At 37.6% G+C, this 22,724-nt stretch overlaps 3 protein-coding genes across 3 annotated transcripts; 1 reads left to right on the top strand and 2 right to left on the bottom strand.

Moving 5' to 3' along the window:
- Window positions 1-99: 99 nt before the first annotated feature.
- LOC113733427 (uncharacterized) lies at window positions 100-1,564 on the bottom strand. The gene is made up of 2 exons (XM_027259796.2): window positions 686-1,564; window positions 100-455 (listed from the first exon to the last, which is right to left on the bottom strand). The coding sequence occupies exons 1-2, from the start codon at window positions 1,374-1,376 to the stop codon at window positions 100-102; spliced, it is 1,047 nt and encodes a 348-aa protein (XP_027115597.2). The 5' UTR covers window positions 1,377-1,564.
- Window positions 1,565-6,338: 4,774 nt separating this feature from the next.
- LOC113730145 (ATP-dependent Clp protease ATP-binding subunit CLPT1, chloroplastic) lies at window positions 6,339-9,526 on the top strand. The gene is made up of 6 exons (XM_027254642.2): window positions 6,339-6,698; window positions 6,803-6,838; window positions 6,930-7,039; window positions 7,335-7,514; window positions 9,017-9,144; window positions 9,215-9,526. Exons 1-6 carry the CDS (start codon window positions 6,481-6,483, stop codon window positions 9,245-9,247), a joined length of 705 nt encoding a protein of 234 aa, XP_027110443.1. The 5' UTR covers window positions 6,339-6,480; the 3' UTR covers window positions 9,248-9,526.
- A 10,937-nt stretch (window positions 9,527-20,463) lies between these two features.
- On the bottom strand, window positions 20,464-21,297 carry LOC113733426 (uncharacterized). The gene has a single exon (XM_027259795.2). It carries the CDS (start codon window positions 21,295-21,297, stop codon window positions 20,464-20,466), a length of 834 nt encoding a protein of 277 aa, XP_027115596.2.
- Window positions 21,298-22,724: the final 1,427 nt, after the last annotated feature.

Below are 22,724 nucleotides of genomic sequence, written 5' to 3'. Positions count from 1 at the left end.
CGACAATGAAATCATTGAGATGCATCTCTCATCATTTCAGAGTAATTGATTTACTACATTTTTACATTGGAAGTGACCTTTAATTCTCTTGGTGGGATGCTATTGCTCCAGTAACTCAATTAAAGAGGTTTCAAGACCTATTACCGTGGAGTCAAAACAGAGAGCATTTGACTGACTTGCCTGCCAAAGAATACAGAGCATTGACTCCATTTGATTTCGAGCGATTGAATCTCCAATAAAAGCTATGGTTTTTCCCTTCATTAGCTCAAGGAATCTCCTGGCATCAAATCGAGGCAGGTCACACTCAGTCGGTTTCCAGCGCCAATGCTCATATTCCTTGTCAGGTCTTCCATTTCCCTGGCAATTTTGTGTCTGCGTCTGGACAGGACAAGAATCATTTTTGTACAAAGGTCCGCCTGAATCATAAACCCATTTTCCATGGTATAAATCACATCCTGCAAAATAACTAAAATAAGGCAAATAAACAAAATGAATTTTAAGAAAGTCAGAACAAAGAAGTATCCAAAACACTGTTTAACATCTTTATTTGAATGGTAATCCTCAGCTTTTAACAGAATTATGGGCTGCAGATCAAGAAACGATAGGATGTGGAGTCGCAAGAAAAAGAAAATCAAATTAAATGCCTTTAATTATAATGAAAATAAAAAGTAAGATGAAGTTGCACCTGAATCGACTGAACTACCCGGACTTGAATTGGTGAACATGGGAGGTGAAGGATTCACATCCTTTAAACTGGAACCAAGTGAGGGAAGTTGAGTTGATGTTTTTGAATCCATCTGCAGGTTGGAGGTGTTGGAAAGATTTGATGAAAGAGATAGAGCAATTTGAACACCATCTCCGCCAGTTGAGAAAGACGAATCTTCAATCCCCTTCTCCTGTTGTGCCGCATGGGATTGCTTTAGTTGAGCCGTTGCATCCCTCGATCCAAAACCTGCAGGAGGCTCTGCCAAATCTTTTCCAACTTCTTGCTGCTGCCTTGAATCAATCAATTCGTTCTTATCTCCAGACAGAGTAGGCTGGTTCTTGATAAGATCATTACCCCTGTTGTCCTGCGAAATTGATTTCGCTTTTCTTGAATCACCAAATCCGCCATCTGATTCTTGAAAATCATCCCCATCTCTCGTGCTCCTAAGGATACTGCTGCTGACATAACCGCGACGGCTAAAATCCACGACAATTTCATCAGAAGCAGTCCCAATTAAGTTGACAATTCCTCCAGACCTGAATGGTTCTGATATTAAAGATGATGAAGCAAGAATCAAGAAAATGGCTAGGCCTCCGAGTGAAGCTACGATAGATAAAAGAGTCTTTGGGTAGGCCATTGCCGCCGTCTTTTTACGTGAACCTGAAGCCATGGATTCCCAAACTCTAAACTTCAACAAACTTGCCTGCAATCCGTACAAACTCAGGGCTTCCGTTCACCAATCACCATTCGCACGTCTCCACGCAAGAGCATTCCCAGATATTCTCAACTTACAAATATTTATCAGGAATAACACTCATCAATTTAAAAGAAAGGGGGGGGGGTGGGGGTGGGGTTGCCCATTTCATGCTAATCTTTTAAGTACAGCATCAGGAGTTGCTGCTTCAACACTCTCTTGTGTCTTGACTCCTCAAGTACAGAAGCTGCACAAAAGGGAGGGAAAGTGCACTGAAGATTGGCCAATAGAGTAGATCCAGATGAGTTATTTCCCTTCTACGAAATGACTTTTCGGGACTTAAAAGATTTGACCTCAAATTTTGCGTTTTCCAGACAGGCAGCCGCCATTTGTGCGGAAATGTAAAATATTTTATACTGGATCGAGAGTACCTAGTATACTAGTTTATAGTTTGAAGCATGTGAAATCGTTAATGATTTGAGGAATCGTGTTCTGTCGATCAAACTCGGGGGAACTAAAACTTTATCCACTCGTATTTCTTCAGACGCGATATCTTAAATTATACTACTCGAATTGTTATTAGATTTTTGAATTTCGGCTTGATTTTTATTAAGACTTTTTATCGTGGCTGCTCGAATAACTGCAGGAACTCTTCACTTAGTTAGTTTACAATAATATGATTTCCTATAAGAATCAAACGCTGAAATAACAAAACAACAGTTGTTGTAGCTGAGCTCAGGCTGACGCCCAACTTTGACCATAGGACTATGTACGCCACTTCTTAACGGAGCAGCTGTAGCCGTTATTTTTAAAATTCATTAGGACCCATACATAAAGAATGGAAAATTGCCAATTTAGTCCTTAAACTTTTTTCTAGAGTCGATTTAATCCCTAACTTTTATTTTTGACCAATTTAATACATAAACTTATTTTCGGATCCAATTAAGTTCCTTTGCGGCGGCGTCACCACCAAAAAGCAATTGAATTTCTAATTTAACAGTTAAATAAGGGTATTTCGGAAACTTCAGGTATGAATTGTAATTAAACTCAGTACATTAAAAAAATCAATAGTATTTTAGGTATTTTTAAAATTTGAAACTTTTTAAACGTGTTTTTAAAATTTTTAATTAACTTCTTAACCATTCCCCTATCTCACCTCTCCTTGCCACTGCTGCCGCCACCACCACCGCCTCTCCTCCCTTCCTCTCTGCTCTCTCTGTCGACTACTTTCCTCAGTCACTCCCTTTCCCATTAACCCACACCATTCCCCTTTCCTCTACACCCTTACCCTTCACTAACCCTTCTGCAACCTCCCCACAACCCCTTCACCAGTATTCCTCTCCCAACCCTCTCTTCCCTCTCTCTTTCCCCACACCCCGTTTCCCTATCTAGTGAAATCTAATCGAATCTGCGACCAAATCTGACTTTTTTATATGTTCTCGTGTAAGAGTTACTCAAGAATATTTACCTCACATCATCCATTCCAACAATTGAAAAGGCATTCAACAAATTCAAAATGCATTCCAACAACTGATAGATAGCTCCTTTCTACTAGCTACCAATTCCATTGGGTCTTACAATAGCACAAGCAATTTGCTTTGAAATGCATTTGACAAATTCGAAACATCTTCAGCAAATTTGTAGAAAAACTAAGATGATTTTCAAAAGTTGTTAAACTATTAATATGAAAGCAGAGGGTGGACATCAGCAAAAGGGCGGACTGATGATTATGACAGTGCACCAATTGTAGCTAACAAATGTTGCAGCAACGATTGCGCAAATGGCTGGGACTTCTTTTCTCTATCAGCCATAATGGTAGCAAATGTGATAAAATTTGCATAATTATGCTATTTTTACTTGAGCCATAAAGCATTTATAGGTTTCCTCTTCAACTTTCTCAATTATAATGTAAACTCAAAGGTTGGCAAAAGAGGGTAGGGAAAGAGAAGTGGAAGAAGAAATGTGGGAGAAGAAAGAGGTGGGTGGCTGGTGATGGACGTTGGTAGTGGAGAGAGGGATAATCCAAAGTTTCCAAAATACCCTTATTTAATTGCTAAATTAGAAGTCAAATTGCTTTTAGGTGGTGGCGCCGTTGTAGAAGGTCTTAATTGGATCCGAAAATAAGTTTAGGTATTAAATTGGTCAAAAATAAAAGTTAGGGACTAAATCGACTCTAGAAAAAAGTTTAGGGACGAAATTGGCCATTTTTCCCATAAAGAATTACGTGCAAAACTTTTATTTGATGGACGCTTTATTTTTGATATTTTCTAGTGTGATTTTCCTGGTGAAATAGTTTCAGGTTAGTACTTCTGTGCGGGAAGCCACTTCTTACTTCTCAATTCAGTTAGTTTGGGTTCTAATAGCTGTTCGAGTTTTTACCAAACTTTCCTTTCTAATGCCTATAACATATATAATAATCAGATGTCATGTTCTATTTGTGCCCATAAATGCAAGTTGCAATTGAAATACTCCCTTTGCACTATTTTGATAGTTCTAGTTTTTTTTGCACATAGTTTAAGAAAAAATAGTTAATTTTGTTGGAAAAATAAATTTAGATTTCTATTTTCCTAAAATACCCTTACATTAAATAAAGTTGGCTTTTCATTTATCAATATGTTTTGGAAAATCTAAATGCAATAAATGGGGTAGGCTATATTCAATACTAACAATCTATATTAAATAAGATAGTTTATAGTAATAACAACTTACATTAAATAAGGGTATTTTAGAGAAATTAAAAGACAACTACATTCTTTAATTGGAAAGTATACTACAATTTGGGACAGACGAAAAAAATATAGGACTATCAAAGTGGAACGGAGGGAGTATGATAATTCCTGATATAACGCATTTCAAGAGATAATTCCTAATACAATACAACTGGCTTGTTTAGATTGCATTTTTCTGGATTTCTTGTAGAAAAATTACTATAACGATTTGATAGATGTAAGATAAAAAAGTGATTGAAAAATGTGTTCACTGAAAACGTAGTAAGAAAAATTGTTTTCCACACTAAATGCGTTCTTGAATAATCCTTTGATCACCCTTGAGTTTGCAAGAAAAACATTTTAGTGTGTATTTTTTGGAATTTATTGCTGTGAACTTGACAAACAAAATTAGTTTATGGAAAAAACTCTTAATCCAAGTGGAGAACGTGCTTTGATAGAAAAGTGTTTGGGATAATTGTTTGAAAAAAATTATAACATTTTTTAATGCGATATATGTGAAATAAAAATAGAATTAAAAATATAAAAAGGCTGTTGAAAAATATATTTATAATGCAGTCAAATAAATTTTTGCAAATAATAACTTATCCAAACAAACATTTAACTTTTGCTTTTTGCATAGGATGAGACTTGTCTTAGCACGAGTTTGTTACCTATACTTATTCCATTTTTGTTTGTTCCATTTTGATTATCACAATGATAAATCGGTTAATACTATATATATTGACAATGTATATACTAACACATCTGGATGCATGTTATGTGTATAAAAAAATAAAGTTTAAATTTAAATTGGTATTAGTTGACATGCATCTAAAGGTGCTAGTGTATATGTGTACATACTATTAGTAAATATAATATTAATTACAGTAAATAAGCTTATTTATTCTAACCTGCTTAAATTTTTTTTTTTGGGGGAAAAGACGTACCCAAGTATTTTGCAATTAATTGGTTTTTAACCAAGTTTGTATGATACTAGTTTTTTAATAACTTTTGCTACAGGAACCCCAAAAACTTATCAAAGTTTTTAACCTACACACTTTAAAATATTCAAAACACAAAAAAAAAATTCCTTTCCCTTTTTCTTCTTCTTCCTTCCCCACCCCAACCCACCACCACCTCCGTTGCCGGCCACCCCCTTCGGCGCCGATCACCTCTTCCGGTGCCAATCTTTTTTTTTTTTTCCTTTCTCCCTCTCCCCCCCTTCCTCCCCTGCCATCCTCCCCCTTTGCCCGATTTTGATCCTCTCTCTTTTTTTTTCTCCCTCTTCCCCACTTCTCCCCCACCACCCTTCCCCTTCCCCTTTGGCCGATCTGGTCGCGAGACCAGATCGCACAGAGGAAGGGTGAGGGTGGCGGGGGAAGGGGAGTAAAAGGGGAGAAAGAAAATTGCAAAAAAAAAAAAATAAATTTGAGGTGCCGGTCTTATTTTGCAGAGGCGGGCGAGGGAAGGGGGATGAGAAGAGGGGAGGATAAGGGTGACGGGGGAGGGAGAAGAGGGGTGGCAGGGGAAGGGCAAGGGGAGAGGGAGAAGAGGGGTGACAGGCAGAGGGGTGGTGGGGGAGAGGGAAGGAAATGGGTGGCGGGGGAAGCAGAGGGGGGTGGTGGGCAAAGGGTGGTGCTGGGGGAAAGAGGAGGAAATGGGTGGCGGGGGAGGGAGAAGAGGGGTGGTGGGGGAGGCAGAGGGGGATGGTGGGCAGAGGGGAGGAAATGGGTGGCGGGGGAAGGAAGGGGAAGGGGAGAGGGAGAAGAGGGGTGGCAGGGAAGGGAGAGGGAGGAGTGGCGGGCAGGAGAGGGGGAGAAAAAAGGGAAAGAAAAATTGCAGAAAGTTGCTGCTTCATTGGCAATTTCGGCAGAGGGAACAGGGGAGGGGGAAGGGGAAGGGAGAAGAAGCGGGAAGGGAGGAAGGAAAAGAAAAAGGAAAGAAAGAAAAAAAAGAAAAAAGAAAAAGAAAGAAAGAAAAGGAAAAGGAAAAAAAGTTTTTTCATCTCACAAGTTTTTCTACAACTTCTACAGTGATCTACAGTAAAATTTTATACAAACACTCAAAAAAACTCACCTTTCGAACGGTGTTTTAAGCTTGACTACTGATATCTACTTACCAGCTATTTTCGGCTTAATTGATTTGAAATTCCTCAAACCGAACCAACTAGAAAGATTCAACTGCCGTGTATCAACCAATTTTGTTTACCAGTATAAAAAACGGGGAAAAAAACCAATCTGGTTCGGCCCCCCCATTGGTTAACCATTTAACCCGACCCATTTGGAAGGTACTGCGTGCGAGAAAGACGCCCTGGAATTGTCGTTCAAAAGTACTGGAAAAGAACTGGGGTTTAGTTCCTTGTTGAACGTTCGATGGCGGCCAATACACTCTCAGTGATACTTCCAATCTCATATCCAACTTCACTATCTCTCCAGAAACCCACGGACCATTCCTTGGCTTTCAATCGGGATTGTAAGTTTATTCCTTTTCTTGGCGAAAAACTTTCCATTCGCTCGTCAAATTTAAGTCTTGTCGCCTCAAAACGACGCAGTTCAACTGCGGCAACGGCCTCCTTTAGTCTTCCCATCTCGTAAGCCTCCAATATCACTACTCTTGTTATTTCCATTCACTTTTAAATTTTCATGTGGAAGTTTGGATATTGATTTCCTTTTTTTATTTTGGTCAAATTGGCAGCAAGGAAAAAAGGGATTCCTCTGAAAAATTACCCAGGTATACCTTTTTCCTTGATTCTATCCTTTATTTTTCGTTTTTTTTGGGGTTGTAAATTGTGTGCTTAAGTTGTTGAATGACGATGGCGTAGATGGTCTGCGAGGGCAATAAAGTCATTTGCTATGGGGGAGTTGGAAGCTAGGAAGCTCAAGTATCCGAATACTGGGACAGAAGCTTTACTAATGGGAATCTTGGTTGAAGGTTAGCGAATGCTTTTTCACCCTCATTCTTTTTGCTTATTAGCATCTAGAATTTTCACCCTGCACGAAATATGCCTTGAATGTGGTGTTGTCTATGCTCAACAAAAGCTTTTTCCGAGTTCTGGGGATAATGCAATTTTTAATTCCTGCATTATGGACTGTTCAGAGCTTCCAGTTGAACAGAAAAAAGACTATAACTTCCTATTCCTTGTACGAAGATTCTTGGAAGGTCTTTACATGATTATGGATGTTCAACGAGCCTTCTTCTAGTGCTTTCCATATGTGTGTTATTGCAGGAACGAGTTTGGCTGCCAAGTTCTTGAGGGAAAATGGCATCACACTTTTTAAGGTGCGCGAAGAAACTGTAAAGTTACTCGGTAAATCTGACATGTACTTTTTCAGTCCAGAGCATCCTCCCGTGACTGAACCTGCTCAAAGGGCTCTTGATTGGGCTATTGAGGAGAAACTGAAGTCTGGTATTTCTTTGTCTTCTCTTGGAAATCAGTGTTTTTAAAGTATAAAACGTTCACTTGCTATCAACTTCACTCATAAATTTAAGATTCTCTTGTTCGTTTCACGTGTTGCCATTTGAATCTTCGTGGATTGAGCAACTTATTGTTGGTGGAAATAATTTAGTTTTGTACTTTGAGGAGAATACAATGCTTCTCCAATCTGATGACTAGTGGCTTCCTGGAAATGGCTATTTAGACAAATTAATAGTTATTCAAGTAGTGGAGACCTTTGACTGAATTAAGAGATGAGAAATGTGGTGGAATTTCCAATTGGCACTCAGCAAGTCTCTAGAGCAGTAGGAACTAGAAATGAGATATCATGCTTCCCTCTGGTCGTAGGTTATGCATGCCTATTTTCTTTCTCTTGGAAAAGCTATAATGTTCTAGTCAGAAGTAAGCCATGATCAGGTACTGTTGGCAAAAAAGACAACAGGGCGGAAATTAATCACCAGTTTTAATCGCAAGAAAAGGTGATAAGGATGTTTGCAAAGAGATATAAGAAGTTTACTATGTTTGGATTTATGTGCATTTTGTGGGACCCTAGCCTAATGACTCAGGCCCAATCTTTTATCCTGAGCATTATTTTTGGATTTGGTAGTGTAATGCTTCAGTTTTTTTTTTTAAATATAATTTTTAAGAAGTTAGGTTGGCTAGAGGTAACTTTTGTAATATTTGTTATGGATGTTGTCATACATATAGTGTTTTATTCACCTTAATCCTTTTTTGGTTGAGTGATTTTTTTTTTCTATCTGTTAGAATGACTTCCACAAGTATGGCACATCTCAGCACCTTGGAAATCTAAATGCTGCTGTAACTTTGTAATCTTTTACCCAAGTTATGGAACTTTGAGAAGGATGGAAAGCTTTAGAATTGATTATTTATTTGAAGGAATTATGTGAAAATGTTAGGTTACTTTTGGGATTAGGATCAAGTGATCAATTCTTGATGGTTAGATACTGGATTTAACTTTCTGATTCAACATGAACTCCAGTTTCTGTGCAATCAAGAGTAATATGTTTGTTGCCTATTTGCAAATATGCTTGTGCTGCTGAGTTATGTCAGCTTAGCTTCAGGAAGATGTTGAAAAACATTGAGGTAAAGTTAAGCTAAGAATTAGGGAATAAAATTAGGGAAGGAGTGAAAGCAAAAGCGTAGTGTTCCAGGTATTAGAGTAATGAATTCATTATTATACTACATTTTATGAGATAAATTATGTCAATCAAATTTCTTGATCGCGGTACGCTGCATTCTTTAGCGCTTAGTGAACTTCTAAGTTCCTGGCTGGTATAAAAAATGTGTGCCTGTTGTACTCAAAGGCTGCTTGGTTGCAATACAACACCAAGGATTGCTATTTTTGCGAGTTGAATCAGGCTTCTTGTTTGAAACCGAGAATCTTGTATCCCCTGTTCTGTTAAGATATTGCTTGCTGTGATGGGATACTAGTTTATAATTCGATTAAAATGCAGGTGAAAGTGGGGAAGTAACGACTACACATTTACTTCTTGGTATATGGGCACAAAAGGAGTCAGCAGGACATCAAATATTGGCTGCACAGGGCTTTGATGATGAGAAAGCTAAAGAGCTGGCAAAGAATGTAGGTTCTGTGTTAGAATTCTTGTTCAGTTAATTTTCTCATTATGACTCTTCAAATTTGTGTTTTTCAGATGGACAAGGATATAATTTTGAGCTTCAAATAGATTGCTGAAAAGGTTCAGAAAGTGCCTGTTTGTTTGCGTGGTTGTGATCAACTTCTGAGAGGAGAAAGCTTCTAGTAATGGACTTCTGAGACTCTCTGTCGGAAGTTATCCTTTTTACAGTGGCCTGACTGGTTGTGTTCAGTAACACACTTATTATATCCAGGGTCCGAGCATACCGATGTCTCATCAACAGACGTCCGAATATTACACAAGTTATTTCATAGTGAAGTTACCTCTGATCTGTACTAAGAAACAACAACACAAGTTATTTATGGAAAAGTTTGATGTCATGCTGAATATCTACTGGGATATCACTGTGGAAGTCAGGTCAATGATTTGTCGAATTGAGAATCTTGTTGATTTGGATTCGTTGTTGGTTAGCCCATTAGCGCATGGTGTGAGTTTTTTTGGTCTCAGCTACTTGCTAGAGAAAATCAGATCGTGAAATGCGGTAGTTTTTGGCGGCATATCAAAAGTATTTGCACTTTTTGTATTTGCTCAAGTATTAATCTTTTCCTCTTTTTGTTTATTGTTTGATTGTTGATTATTGATTTAGCAGATGCAACGCAAATTTGCGCTAAATGTTATGGCATGGTTCGTAGTTGGTACAGGCGTACAGTCGTAAGAAATATTTAAAAGCGTTTGAATTTTTATTTTTTTGGAATTTTTTTTATAGAAAAATGTTAATTTTGTTAAAATGTGTTTTAGGGATTTGATGTATATGAGATAAAACGATTATTGGGAAATATATTCACAAAAAATATTGGCGATGGATAATTGTTGTTTATCCTCCTGTAATTTGGTGTTTTAACATATAACTCTCATATGATTTAAAAATATATAAATAACCTTCTCATGAAATATACGAAGGTTTTATAAAATATGATTGGATACTTAAATTATTTAAAATAATATTTCATTTGTATCGTAAACACATTTTTTAATTCAATTTTTAATATTTTCAATCATTTTTTTTTAAATTTTCATACATCATATTATAGAAATAAAAAAAACCATTGTCAGATAATACCTTATCAAACACAAGAAATTTCTAATATTATGATGATTTTTTAAAAAATTCTACAAAGGGGGCATTTATTGTTTGCGGTTCTGTAAAAGGGATGTTCGCATTTTGCAAATGCGAGTTCATTGAGATCGCATTTGCCGAATGCGAATTCTCCGTGAATTTTCCAGCCACCAATTTCCAAAAAAAAAAAAGAAAAAGAAAGAAGACCTCGCATTGAAGGAATGCGAGGTCATATTTCTCGAACCAGATTCCATATTTTGCCATGACTTTTATTTTTACTTCAGTTGTAATGCCATTTACTCAATATAAATGATTTCACTGCAAATTATAAAATGATTTACAATTTGCAATGAAAGTGTCTACAAATTGTAGCGGTTAAGGCTCTAAATTAATGGGGTCTGGAAAAAAAATCCCATAATATTGCCATCAATACTTGATAATAATTTGGGGCAATAAATGTTAACCGAACTAGTAGGCTTTTGGCTTTACTGTAAATTAGCTTCGATAAATGCGAATTCCTAGAAAATTATATTCAAAATTTGCTTTTTTTTAATTAGGAGGACACAATAATTTTTGTTTTTTCATTGACATTTATCATCGAGGAATAAATCCTTTTTATTTGAAAACTCACACGAGTTAGAAGTTAGCAAATGTGACCTCTCAGTTTAAAATTTTATGTACTAGTAATTCTTTGTATATAAATAACAAAAAAGTTATATTTCTTATAGATTAAAAGATTTGATAATTATACGGCCACAAACACCTAATTTTATTATTAAAAAATTTTGTATTGAAAAAAAGAAAGAAAAGTTACTCAACATATTAAGAGTTCTGAAAACACCTGATTACGAAAACACTTATAATAAAAAAGAAAACATATTATATACCACATAAAAAAGAAAACATATTATTAAGAGTTCGTAGTTACTCAACAAAAAAGAAAACACCTGATTAAGAGTTCGTAGTTACTGAACTACTTATAATAAAAGTAACATATTATACCACATAAAAAAGAAAAGTTAGCAATTGTTATTTGTAGTGAAATAAAAAATAAGAATAAACAACAATAGTAGTTTATTTTTTTGTTATTGATACTACTAATAATTGATTAATCAATTTCTCTATTTTGTTATTATATATTGGAAAAGTTCAATTTCTTAAATGACATTGACTTCAACATTTGGAAAAAAAATCTTGTATTCCATAGATTTTTTTTATAAAATATTGACATACGAAATTAAGAAATAAATAAATTTTGACAAATCTAGTCTACTTATTTAAACAAGGTTTAAAGAAAAAAAGGAAGAATTTAAAAGGAAAAATAACAATGCTTAAATTAAAAGGGGTAAATTTGTCCAAACATATCATTCAAGGGGGAAAAATGCCTATTATTATAGTTTAGGGGATAAACTGCAATTGGGTATATAGTTTGTAGGGTTTTTTGCATTTAACCCTTTATGAAATGATTATTACGTGATTATTTATCTTATAGATTACAAGATATACTTTGCTATAAATGCAAAAAATAAAGAGCCAACATAATAATCATTTCCAAATTAATCGAAAAAAGATGAGAGCAAACCACATATATTTGATTTCACCGACTGAGATATTTGACAAAAAATTTTTTGTTTATTGTAATTTATTATGCTTAATAAATATATATATAGATTTAATTATTTTTTGAAAAAATTTTGACAGAGTCTCCTTTAAAAGTGGACTAAACTCCCTGTCAGCAAATCCAAAATAGACAACATTTAATCTAACCAATATTTCCAACAACTTCTCCAAATATTAAACATAAAACTACTAAAAGTACCAAACATTTCGTTGTGCAATGCCGAGATCCAGATCAGCCAAAAATCACAAACCACCGCCAAAGCACAGGTCTTTAGTAAATTAAAAAACAGAAAAAGTAAAATGTGGCTCTAAAAAGCATCGAACATTCCATAGATTAAAAACAAAATATTTGCAAATCCATGCACAAATAAGATAGTGATTCCACCGGAGCAGCTTCAATCGCCATCTTCATCTGCACCACCACCCTGAGATAAAGGTGGAGGAATGCCTAAATGATTCTCTATACGTGCCAAGCGAGTGTCCATCCTCTGCAAGTCAAACTGAATATCTTCCAAAGTATTGAAAAGCCGTGGCCAGTTGGGTAGACGATGATGCACCGGGGGAGGTGCAGAGGTGGATGGACCAGCATCATCTCCACCATGTCTTGCTTTAGACTGCCGCTCCATAAGTGGAAGGAAAGCAGCCACGTCGATACCCATGTTCTGTAGCAAGGTAAAAGATAATTCGGTACGGGGTCGAACAACTTGTCGCTCAGCTCCAGCTAGATTAACCCCCATCCGTTCAAACACCAATGTGAGTAGTCGAGGGAATGCCAGCTTGAAAGAAGTAGTCTGACGTCTCACCGTTGACCGTATATATCTGATGATGATATTTGGCAACGAAATTTGAGCGTAAGAGGCGTCCCGGTTATGGAACATATAGTCCAAGAAGTATATATCACTCTTCCTGACCTCGCTATGGCCCGTCTTCTTGGGAATTACATTGTGCGTTATCATATAGACAAGAAGGCGATGTCTGGCATCAAAGACTGTAGCAACAATCGTCTCCTTTCTCGATGAACGGAAAGGTTGGTATTGAAGACCGAACCTTGCCATAGCATGTGTCGGATCCCATCTTTTGTTTGAAGCGACGAAGCCCTTTTTCAAATTAACTGCAAGACCTTCGTCGGCACATCCCAATATGCTGCTAACCTCTGCTTTGACAAGATGATGCGTGTTCCTCGGACAAAGGACTCCACCATTTCACCACTATGCTTCGCCTTGTTAATGTTATTAGCAAAAAACTCACGCACAAGCTCCGGATAGTAGTGAGTAGGTAGTCGAAGAATTGGCGCCCAACCAAGTTGGTCAAATGCCTGCGAAATCTGAAAGGCAGCCTCAACTTCGGCGCTCACATGTTTTTCGAACAAGAACTCCAAGTTGGCATGTGCTTCATACCACTGCTGGTGCTGTAGAGTGGAAAACCTAACGCTATCAAATATTTGGGGCTGTCGCGCAGTTCTCCCCCGTAGACGCCTAGGAGCAGGTGCAGGCGAAGGAGAGCGTGCTTCTTCTTCAGTTTCTTCATCCTACGCACTGATGTCCAAGTTTTCCTCAGCCTCTTCACTGCTTGATGAAGAAGAAACCACTTGCCTTTTCCTTCCCATAGTACCTAAAAACAATCCAATCTTTAGCCCATAAATCATACCGTATGGCACACACCGAAAACAGTAGTACATTTGACAAATAAAAAACAGCTTAAATAACCTTCAATTCATATCTCTATTTCACGAAGAATCAATTGAGTATTCAAAAATATCGAACAATAGAGTCTCCCCTTGTAAAGTTGCCAAAAAATTGAGGTATGCGTCACCAATATGGTCAAATTATGTACACTCCATTATAGCACAATCAATGAAATTAGCATCAATCATGCTTATTGCAAGCAAAAATTAACAACAATAACACATTAATGGCAATAAACATTGTTAAGCAAAAATTATCGTAATAACTCTAAAGTTCAACCAAATTACGAAATATACACAATGCACATGCTAAAGTATCATCAACTAAGTATTATTAATCATAATCATTGATCACCAGTGGGTTAAAAATATCGTAGGCCAACTATCTAATTCTAGCCAAATATAGCCCTATGAGGATCTAAAAGCACCAATAAACCAACGAATTGAGTGCATTTCAACTTGTATACATGCTTTAATAACCTTAATCAGCATAAATGAGGCCAATAACATGTATATACATCAACACAATTTCATAATTCAAAGTTGTCAGAAAACTCAGGAAATTGAAAAATATGAACTTTTAAAATACCAAGATTCAATACGATTTCTTACCTCAATCACGTAGAGGGATCTTTAGTAATGCTAAATATATAAAAAGCCCTATCAAATAGTCAAAATTTGCCCTCCAATTGAAGAAATTAGAATCTGAAAATCCTAGCCTTCAATCCCTTCAATGCTGAATGTGCAGGTGTTTGCGATGAATTTTAATTGGTTAGAAAGGTTGTTTGATACTCAAAAGGTGTTGGGTTGTTGGGTTTTAGTAAGATTATGTTGCAAAAAAGAAGATTTGAACATTGGGTTCGGTTGGAAGAGAGAAAACACGAGGCTGTTCGTGAGGAATAGCTGAGGGAATTTGTCTGCGTAAACTTTATTTATGGTCGAAGAATTAAAACGCGAGCACAATACGCGACCACATGGTCGCGTTTTATTCGGTGTGAGTGCGGGTTGTAATACGTGAAAAAAAATACGCGACTACGTTTTTCGCGTATTGTGGGCGCGTTTTATTCTTTGTGGGTGCAGGTTGTAATACGCGTGGACACAATACGCGACAACTTGTTCCGTGTATTGTGATCGCGTTTTATTCTTTGAGGGTGTAGGTTGTAATAACGCGTGGACACAATACGCGACTACGTTTTCCGCCTATTGTGGTCACGTTTTATTCTTTGAGGGTGCAGGTTGTAATACGTGAAAAAATAATACGCATCAACATTTGGTACGTATTGTGATCGCGTTTTATTCGTTGTGGGTGCAGGTTGTAATACGCGTGGACACAATACGCGACATTGTAGTCACATATTATGTATCGCGTTTTCTGGTTGTTAGCCTCGGATTGTAAAACGCGCGCACAATACACGATATTGTTGGGGCGTATTGAGGTCGCGTGTTTTACTTTTTTGTAATTTCTGCACAAACTCAATCACAATGGTCTTTTTCACTTTCAACCCCAAAATTCCACTATAAGTCATATTGCAGGTGGTTACTGATTTGTGCCTTTCACGCACATGCAACATGATAATCACATGCATTCTACCCCTTGTTGATGGGTAATTTAAGGAAAGTTTCTAATATTTCTTTAAAAATTATGGATAAGATATGCGTGATTAATTTGTTCTGCTAATATTCGGGAAAAACTTACAAGAATATATACAAAAAACTTACCAATATTTGCTCAATATAACAGTGAGTTATAGTATTTAAACAACTACTACACAATTACAGTTTTATCATCAATGGTGTCCAAGTTTTCCATGCGTGCCATATCCTCTTGGCTTGTGAACTCTTTGTGTTCGCCGTGGCTGGTCTGGCATTACTATATCGACTTGTGTAATCTGTGAGTCAAGTCTAGCATCAACAACTTGGGTTCTCTGACCTTTATCATCATATCTACCATATTGTGCAGAAGTGCCAAGATGGACGTCTGTATCGGGCGTAAGCTCTCCAAAAGGCACTGGGGACCTTGTATGGCCAATGGACGTAGAAGTGCCATGGTGCTCAGTTGCCTGTGAACCTCCATCTAATCCAGTTTGGACGGTGGGTTCAGGTGATCGGTATCTACGACGTCTACCACCGTCATGCTGACCTCCATGAACATTCCTAGGAGCACGTTGAACACACCACGGGTCTGCTAGTTGTGGAATGGCCTGTGGTACTCGTGGAAGGCGAAATGCAAGTCGGGATGACTCCCCCACATGATTCAATGTTATGGATGCAAAGTCCTTTATTGCATTAAAATAATTACTGTGCTGTTCGTCACTATGTGATAGAGAGTCCTCAGTCATGTAATACACCTGAAACATAGCATCCATCTGGAGTGTAAATATAGGCATGAATAAGGATAATTAGAGTTACATCTTAGAAATATTGGTACAAGAAGTATTAATATTTGGTTAAAAGTTAGGAAAAACTTACAAGATATTGTACTCTAGCGCTATCGCCCTGAATATCCTCCGAAAAAATGGGATGTCTAGTAGGATTTGAAATATATAGAACCGTCCGCTCGCGATACCACTGACGATACTCGTCTGATGGATAAGTAGGATCTTCAATTACAGCACCCTCGTCTACATGCATATGTCGATCAGTCCACACATCAATATATGCTGTATGCGTAGTTATCCAATATTGATTCCCCTTACTACGACGATCTAGAGAATGTAGTGCTGCTTGATTTTCAGTCAATTTAAAATCAGGCAAGGGCTGATGATATCCAAATTGTCGCATAACCCTATGAGGAAGATGTGGCTCGACAACCTCCCAACATATGAGATACGTGACAGATCTCCAAATATCGCGTCCTCTAGTACAATATAAAGGCAGAGAATCGAGAACATCCTCCGAATATGACTGCCATATGAACAGCAACACAATAATTAGTCGACAACATACAACAACCCAATGGTACTTAATAATTATCGGAGTACATAAATTTTTAGAAAATTTCGGCAGCATCTCCCCTATAACAGGACAAAAACTCCCTGCCAAACAATTTATTTTGCCAAGAACAAGCATCATCTTATATATGTCCAACTGACATTGATCAATTTTAAGTATTTCCTCAGATATAAATAAATTAGAACAATGACAATTACATCAATATTGGCCAATACGTGACTGTACCTGAAGATTACCTAGGCCTGTCAACTGATCTCGAAATATGGATACAACATGTCTTGTTACTCTGTGTAGATCAAATTAAATATTCCACCTGCATACAATAAATCATGACTTATCATCAAAGAGTACAATTTGATTCGTATTGTCATTTTGCATCATATATATTTGATATACATACCGAACTCCATATGGACCAGGATAGTGCTCTAACAGTTGCACTCGATCAGGGCGCATTGTAGGTATGCGTTTCAACGCCCATAGCTGAAAAAAGTTAAATTTGAATATGTTAACCGACATTGTAGTAATCTTATAGTTAAATTTAGTCGAGATACCAATTAGGGTATTGTACATGTAGCAAAACTAATGGTCCTGTAATAGCTGATCTAGAGGGAGAAGTTGCGATGCACAATGATCGATACAGAGTCGCTAAAATCGCACTATCCCAATTATATTGCCCAACAGTTTCCAAATCTCGTAATAATGACATATACAGTAGCGAGACTTTATTACCGAATTTATCGAACAATAAGTGGCCCCCTAACATCAGAAGAAGGTATATGGGAGCCCACTGTCTACATTGGACATCCGAAGCATCCAGTGGCAGCTCTATATCTAATACTCTAGATAAACACCCCAATTTGAGTCGTTGTCCATCAAAATCTGACATCAAAGGCTGAAAACCAATCAACTCCTCACACAAATTCCTCCAGTTCTCAACACTACGAGATGTATCTATCCCTATAATTGAAGGACTATCTATGGGTAGATCTCACAGGACCTCTACATCCTGTAACGTAACCGTAGTCTCTCCAACGGGGAGGTGAAATGTATGAGTCTCGGCTACCATCGCTCCACTAAACTAGTGATCAAGGCATGATCAAGCATCATATATCCACATTCTAATATCCCTTCAAAATTCGCCAATCGAATATACTGCCGAACAGTTTCGGAGATAGGTGTATGCTCCCAAAAACCCCTATCACATCTTCTAACATCAAGCTGATCACCCAAAATATGACCGTGAAATAGAGAATGTACCCGGTGTGCAGTACCTGCTGAGATAATATCATACACAAATGACCCTGGATGCAAGTCTGGCTGTATAGGAATGTTTACCATACCGAAAATAATAGCTGCAAGTTGCATAGGTAATACATAATGTGACGCTCCAAAAGGATGAGTGCGAGAACCCGAAAATTTTCTAAGTTTCTAGGGTTTATTTTATTGTTCGCCCGCTTTTTCGACATTTTCTTTATTAGAAAATTTTCCAGATAATTGTATTGAGTAAATATAGTTTTAGATGATTTTTCTAGTATCAGTTAGTTTTTGAGAAATTAAGAATATATATCGGACGTGGAACCCACTAGTGCGGAAAGTTCGGTAAAATTCGGCCAGTTAGGTTAAGTTTTGGATACCGAATTTATTTTATCAGGTGCTAAGAGATAATTAGAGGTTGTTATATGGATGAGAGTGGAGAGACAAAAGGATAATTATAAGTCAAAAGAGATGCTAGGTGTCGCGTTTTCATTGGACCTTGGTTTTGACCACTATTCACCAACTTTACTAAATACCAAAAATTGACCAAAATGAGCTTCATTTTTCCTTGCTCTTGGCCGGCCATGGAGGAGAGAAAGAGAGAGAGAGTTTCTTCAATTTTCCTTCATTTCTAGCTTGAATCTTACAAACCTACCGGTTAAATTCCAAATTTCTCCATAAAAGTGAGTTGCTAAGCTAGTTTAAGGTGTTGAGTGGAGCCATTTGTGAAGAACAAGCTCTAGTTGTCTTGTTTCTTGGAGTTGCAAAGGTGAGATATTAAATATCTTCCCTCTCATGCTAATAATGATCAATTAAGAATTTCTAGTGGTAGAGCATGTCATTTTATGGATGATTTCATGACCTATGGGTGAGATTGATGGATTTTTCTTTTGTTCATGAATTTTTCTGATTTCATATGATTGTTATGGTGTGGCTATGTATTATGATTGGAAATGATCTAGAATGAAACTAGAAGATGGAACGATTGAAATGTTACTTGTGCATGAATGTAAGCCTTTTGGCTGAACTGGCCACTGCCCCTTGTTACCGATCGACTCGAGCCAGAAGCGGACTCGATCGGGCGATATGGTGACCTGGGTGAACGTTTGGTATACTCGAGTATTACCTTATAGGTTGGTGGAGGTTGGTGGAGCCTGGCCAATGTCCAGGAAAGGTTGAATGAACGAACGAACGAACGAGGGTTTTATTGATAAATGAAAAATGCATTTTCAAATGAATGAAGGAAAGGGGAATGACAGGAGAACGAACGAATGAACGAACGAACGTATCCTTTTCATGTATGGTTTCTTGTAAATGTTGTAATTATTTCTTGACTTATCGTTTGATATATGACATCATTGAAATGAACTATTGTGAAACCGATTTGATTACTGATTTTACTGGTTACTCGCTGAGCTTCTAGTTCACCCCAAAAATATTTTATTCCCCTCCACAGGGCTCAAGGCGAAGGAAGGACTTGTAGTACTTATTCACGTGACTGGATGGCTTATTTGGAATTGTTTCCGCTTCGCTTATGACATGTAATTATTGAAAAATTTGATGTATATTTGAGATTTATCTTGTAATTTATTTGAGAACTTTAGTGAACGACTGAGTTCTGGCGAGAGTTGGGCAGGCAGCCCGCCGAACCCTTTGGTTCGCTTTAGGGGGAGGTGGGGCTGTCACACATAAGACTACACGCATTTGAATAGTATAATAGTAACTCTTTAATAATTCATACTATACTGACTTTAGATATGCGAAACTGCTCAAAATAAATCAAAAATATAATATCATGAAAATATAGCAACAAAATGTATCGTATATAATATACTAATTTCATAATGCCAGCCAAATGGTATGGGTACAATGAATTCGCTGTCTAAAATGCGAATTCAAACTCTAAAATTAAGACAATTTCTTCTATTGTGACCCGACTGATGACAATTTGTACATCTTCTTGGTTCCTCTGGATCTCTCTCATCCATTTCATTCCTAATTCTTCTACCTCGTACCATTCCCACCCGATGTGCAACATATTTACTTCTATCTGCCTGTAACTTCCAATTTGGTTGGAGCCAAGTATTGTGGTGTGGCAAAGGGTTAAACCTTCCTGAATACTGCACCGCCCACCGCCTTTTTTGTAAATTGGGGATCTACAAGCGTTCCTGGATTATCTTCTCGATGCCTGTACACGGCCATCACGTGCGAACAGGGAAGTCTGTAGCACTGCCACTTACCACATGAGCATGTTTTTTCAAAATATTTGACCGTTTGTGTATTACCCCCTTTGCCATCCACACGTCGGCCAGTCACAACTTTATACACCCCGGATGAGCCATCGAACTCAACAACCCTGTGGAGTCCCGCTTTCTGATCCGAATTCCTAAACCGCCGCCATATCTTTGGAGGAAATAAATTACGGCAATGTCTGGCATTCTCTCTTCTAGTTTTAAACAACTCAACTGTCCGATGAAATGTCATATCAATACAAACCCCAATAGATAAATGACGTGCTCCTCTAAATACATTGTTATAACTTTCGGATATGTTGGTTGTAAGAATACCCCAACGAATGTCTGCGTCATGCGTTAGACACCACTTTTCGGTTTCAATGTTAGACAAATAAGTCCATGCGTCTGGAAACATGCTCCTTAATTCTCGTTTGAATGCCCGTCACTTGCGCAATTGTCTGGCTCTTCCCATTGCCCAACACAACCTTTTAAGGTGCAGGCCTTTGAAGTGAGTCATTAGGTTACTCCGAACATGTCGTAGGCAAAATCTATGAAAGGCCAAAGGTTCTTGCCAATAGTCAAAATGTGTCATGGCATGAATAATACCATTATGCCGATATGAAATGACACAAATAGGATACCGATCACGGGTCACATGGTATCTAAATTGCTCCATGAACCAAGACCAACTGGAAATAGTATCTTCGTCGACAATGGCATAAGTTATCGGAATAATTTGGTTGTTGGCATCTTGCGTAACTGCAACAAGTAATTTGCCTTTATATTCGCCACGCAAATGAGTGTCATCAACACATATAACCGGTCGACACATGTGAAATGCATCAATAGCCTGTCCAAAAGCCCAGAAGACATACTTGAATGTCTTCATTTGATCCGTACTATCAGAATGGTGTAACCACCTGATCACAGATCCCTGATTTGACTGCATAAGTGCATCAACATATTTTGGTAGTTCAGCAAAATTGGAATCCCAAGAATCAAATACAAGTTCGATAGCTTTACGTCTGCCGTACCAAACCTTTTTATAAGAAACATCCACCTTCAGAACTTCCTTAATATGACTTACTATGTTCTTAACTTTATACCCAAGATCATCTTCAATGCTATGAACTATGTGTCTAGCAATAACTGCAGATGTAAGGCTAGCATTGTTATTACTCATCAAATCACCTAGACAATTGTGGTCGCTCACCCATTTGGTTATTTGCCACAATCCATGTGTCTTTTTTTCACTGCTCGGACACACCAGTCGCATGGAGGATACGATGAGTCGACTGCAGTGGTAGTGCTCCTTTCAAGTGCAGATTTACATTTGACAACTCAGGTGTTACTCTTACTCTTAACAACCCTGAATTCCCTATTATGATTGATAGACCACATTCTAATAGCCCTGCTAAGGCTGTTGTTTGCTCTCAAATCTCATATGGAGTCGTATATTATTATTCTCCTCACTGAATGTCACAATGCGCTCCAACTCACTTTCATCAGTGAGTTGATCGTCATCATCTATGTTTCCAAGGTTAGAGAAGAATTTTAATCCTCGTGGAGCATATGAGAGGTTGCCAGATGCATCAAAGGGCTGTTGGTTCTCGAGATCCTGGTGGACTTCACGTCGTTCATTTTCGCCATCTGAGTCACTGCTTGACACATCTACGGATTCAGATTCTTCTACATCTTCTATATCATGCTCCGATCATCATCTAGGAATGTGTTACAGTGACTTGGACCAGCAGTAGTATTGAAGCCATAACAAGCAACATGATTCGGCGATTCTGGATCTCTAAAACTTTGAATCGAGTCAAGGCCTTCAACAGATTCAACATCCATTCTAAAGCCTGATGTAAGCCGTGGCTCTACTGAGTCCCTAACACAATCTCCATGTGGCAATTGTGATACCGACGCTGTCTCTGGTACTACTGTACTAGAGTACGATCGAAATCTTGTTGGATCCATGCATGCATGGACAAGCGACATCATCGGTCCAAGATTGGTAGTTGGTGGAATGAATATGCTACTGACTCGAGAATTTTGGACTATTTCCTCCTTCTCGATATAAAGTTCGACTATGTATGGGATAATTTCGTTCCATACATCATACATTATCTCCAGAGTTTCATCATCCACCACTGGGGAGACATTATAAGAGCTACGGCCACAAGGTTGGCGGAGAAATAAATTTAACTTGAACAGCCCCCTATCGACCCCCATATATTGATAAATTCTATCCACCAGCTCATCATAGCCAATTCTATTCCGTAATGAGAATGTACGGTTGGAGGTATGAAGCAAGTAACAAATTGACCCATCTTCGTAGTGTATTTTACCTCCCCAATAAAGAGACACTCGCAGAGGTCTTTCTATAGACATATGTGCGAAAATAATTCCTATTTTGGGAAAAATAAATTAGAATTAGTAGTACAAGACTATGTAACAAATGACAATCCCTACATTTTTAGAAGTTAAAAAGGGGTACAATGGACATATTTATCATTTTGCATGTGCGTTTAAGGTACAAATTAGTAAACAAATGATGTAGTCTGCATATTTGTTGATGAGAATATAAAGACCAAGGCCCATTCAAGCACATGGGGAATTGGAAGATTCAAGTGAAAACTAGTTGATTGCACGAATGCTTGAGTTTAGTAGGATTATTTGATTTTCCTCGTTGATTTTGGTTATTTC

This window comes from Coffea arabica, chromosome 2e (assembly GCF_036785885.1).
Source record: "Coffea arabica cultivar ET-39 chromosome 2e, Coffea Arabica ET-39 HiFi, whole genome shotgun sequence".
NCBI classification, from domain to species: domain Eukaryota; kingdom Viridiplantae; phylum Streptophyta; class Magnoliopsida; order Gentianales; family Rubiaceae; genus Coffea; species Coffea arabica.
Note: the sequence above shows the minus strand (reverse complement) of the source record. Positions and strands in the feature narration are given on the sequence as shown.

Coding starts and splice junctions, on each gene's coding strand:
- LOC113730145 (XM_027254642.2), top strand. CDS start 6,481: ATGGCGGCCAATACACTCTCAGTGATACTTCCAATCTCATATCCAACT. Junction 7,515..9,016: donor TGAGGAGAAACTGAAGTCTG/GTATTTCTTTGT, acceptor ATTAAAATGCAG/GTGAAAGTGGGGAAGTAACG. Junction 9,145..9,214: donor CTAAAGAGCTGGCAAAGAAT/GTAGGTTCTGTG, acceptor TGTGTTTTTCAG/ATGGACAAGGATATAATTTT.
- LOC113733427 (XM_027259796.2), bottom strand. CDS start 1,376: ATGGCTTCAGGTTCACGTAAAAAGACGGCGGCAATGGCCTACCCAAAG. Junction 456..685: donor GGGTAGTTCAGTCGATTCAG/GTGCAACTTCAT, acceptor GTTATTTTGCAG/GATGTGATTTATACCATGGA.
- LOC113733426 (XM_027259795.2), bottom strand. CDS start 21,297: ATGCGACTGGTGTGTCCGAGCAGTGAAAAAAAGACACATGGATTGTGG.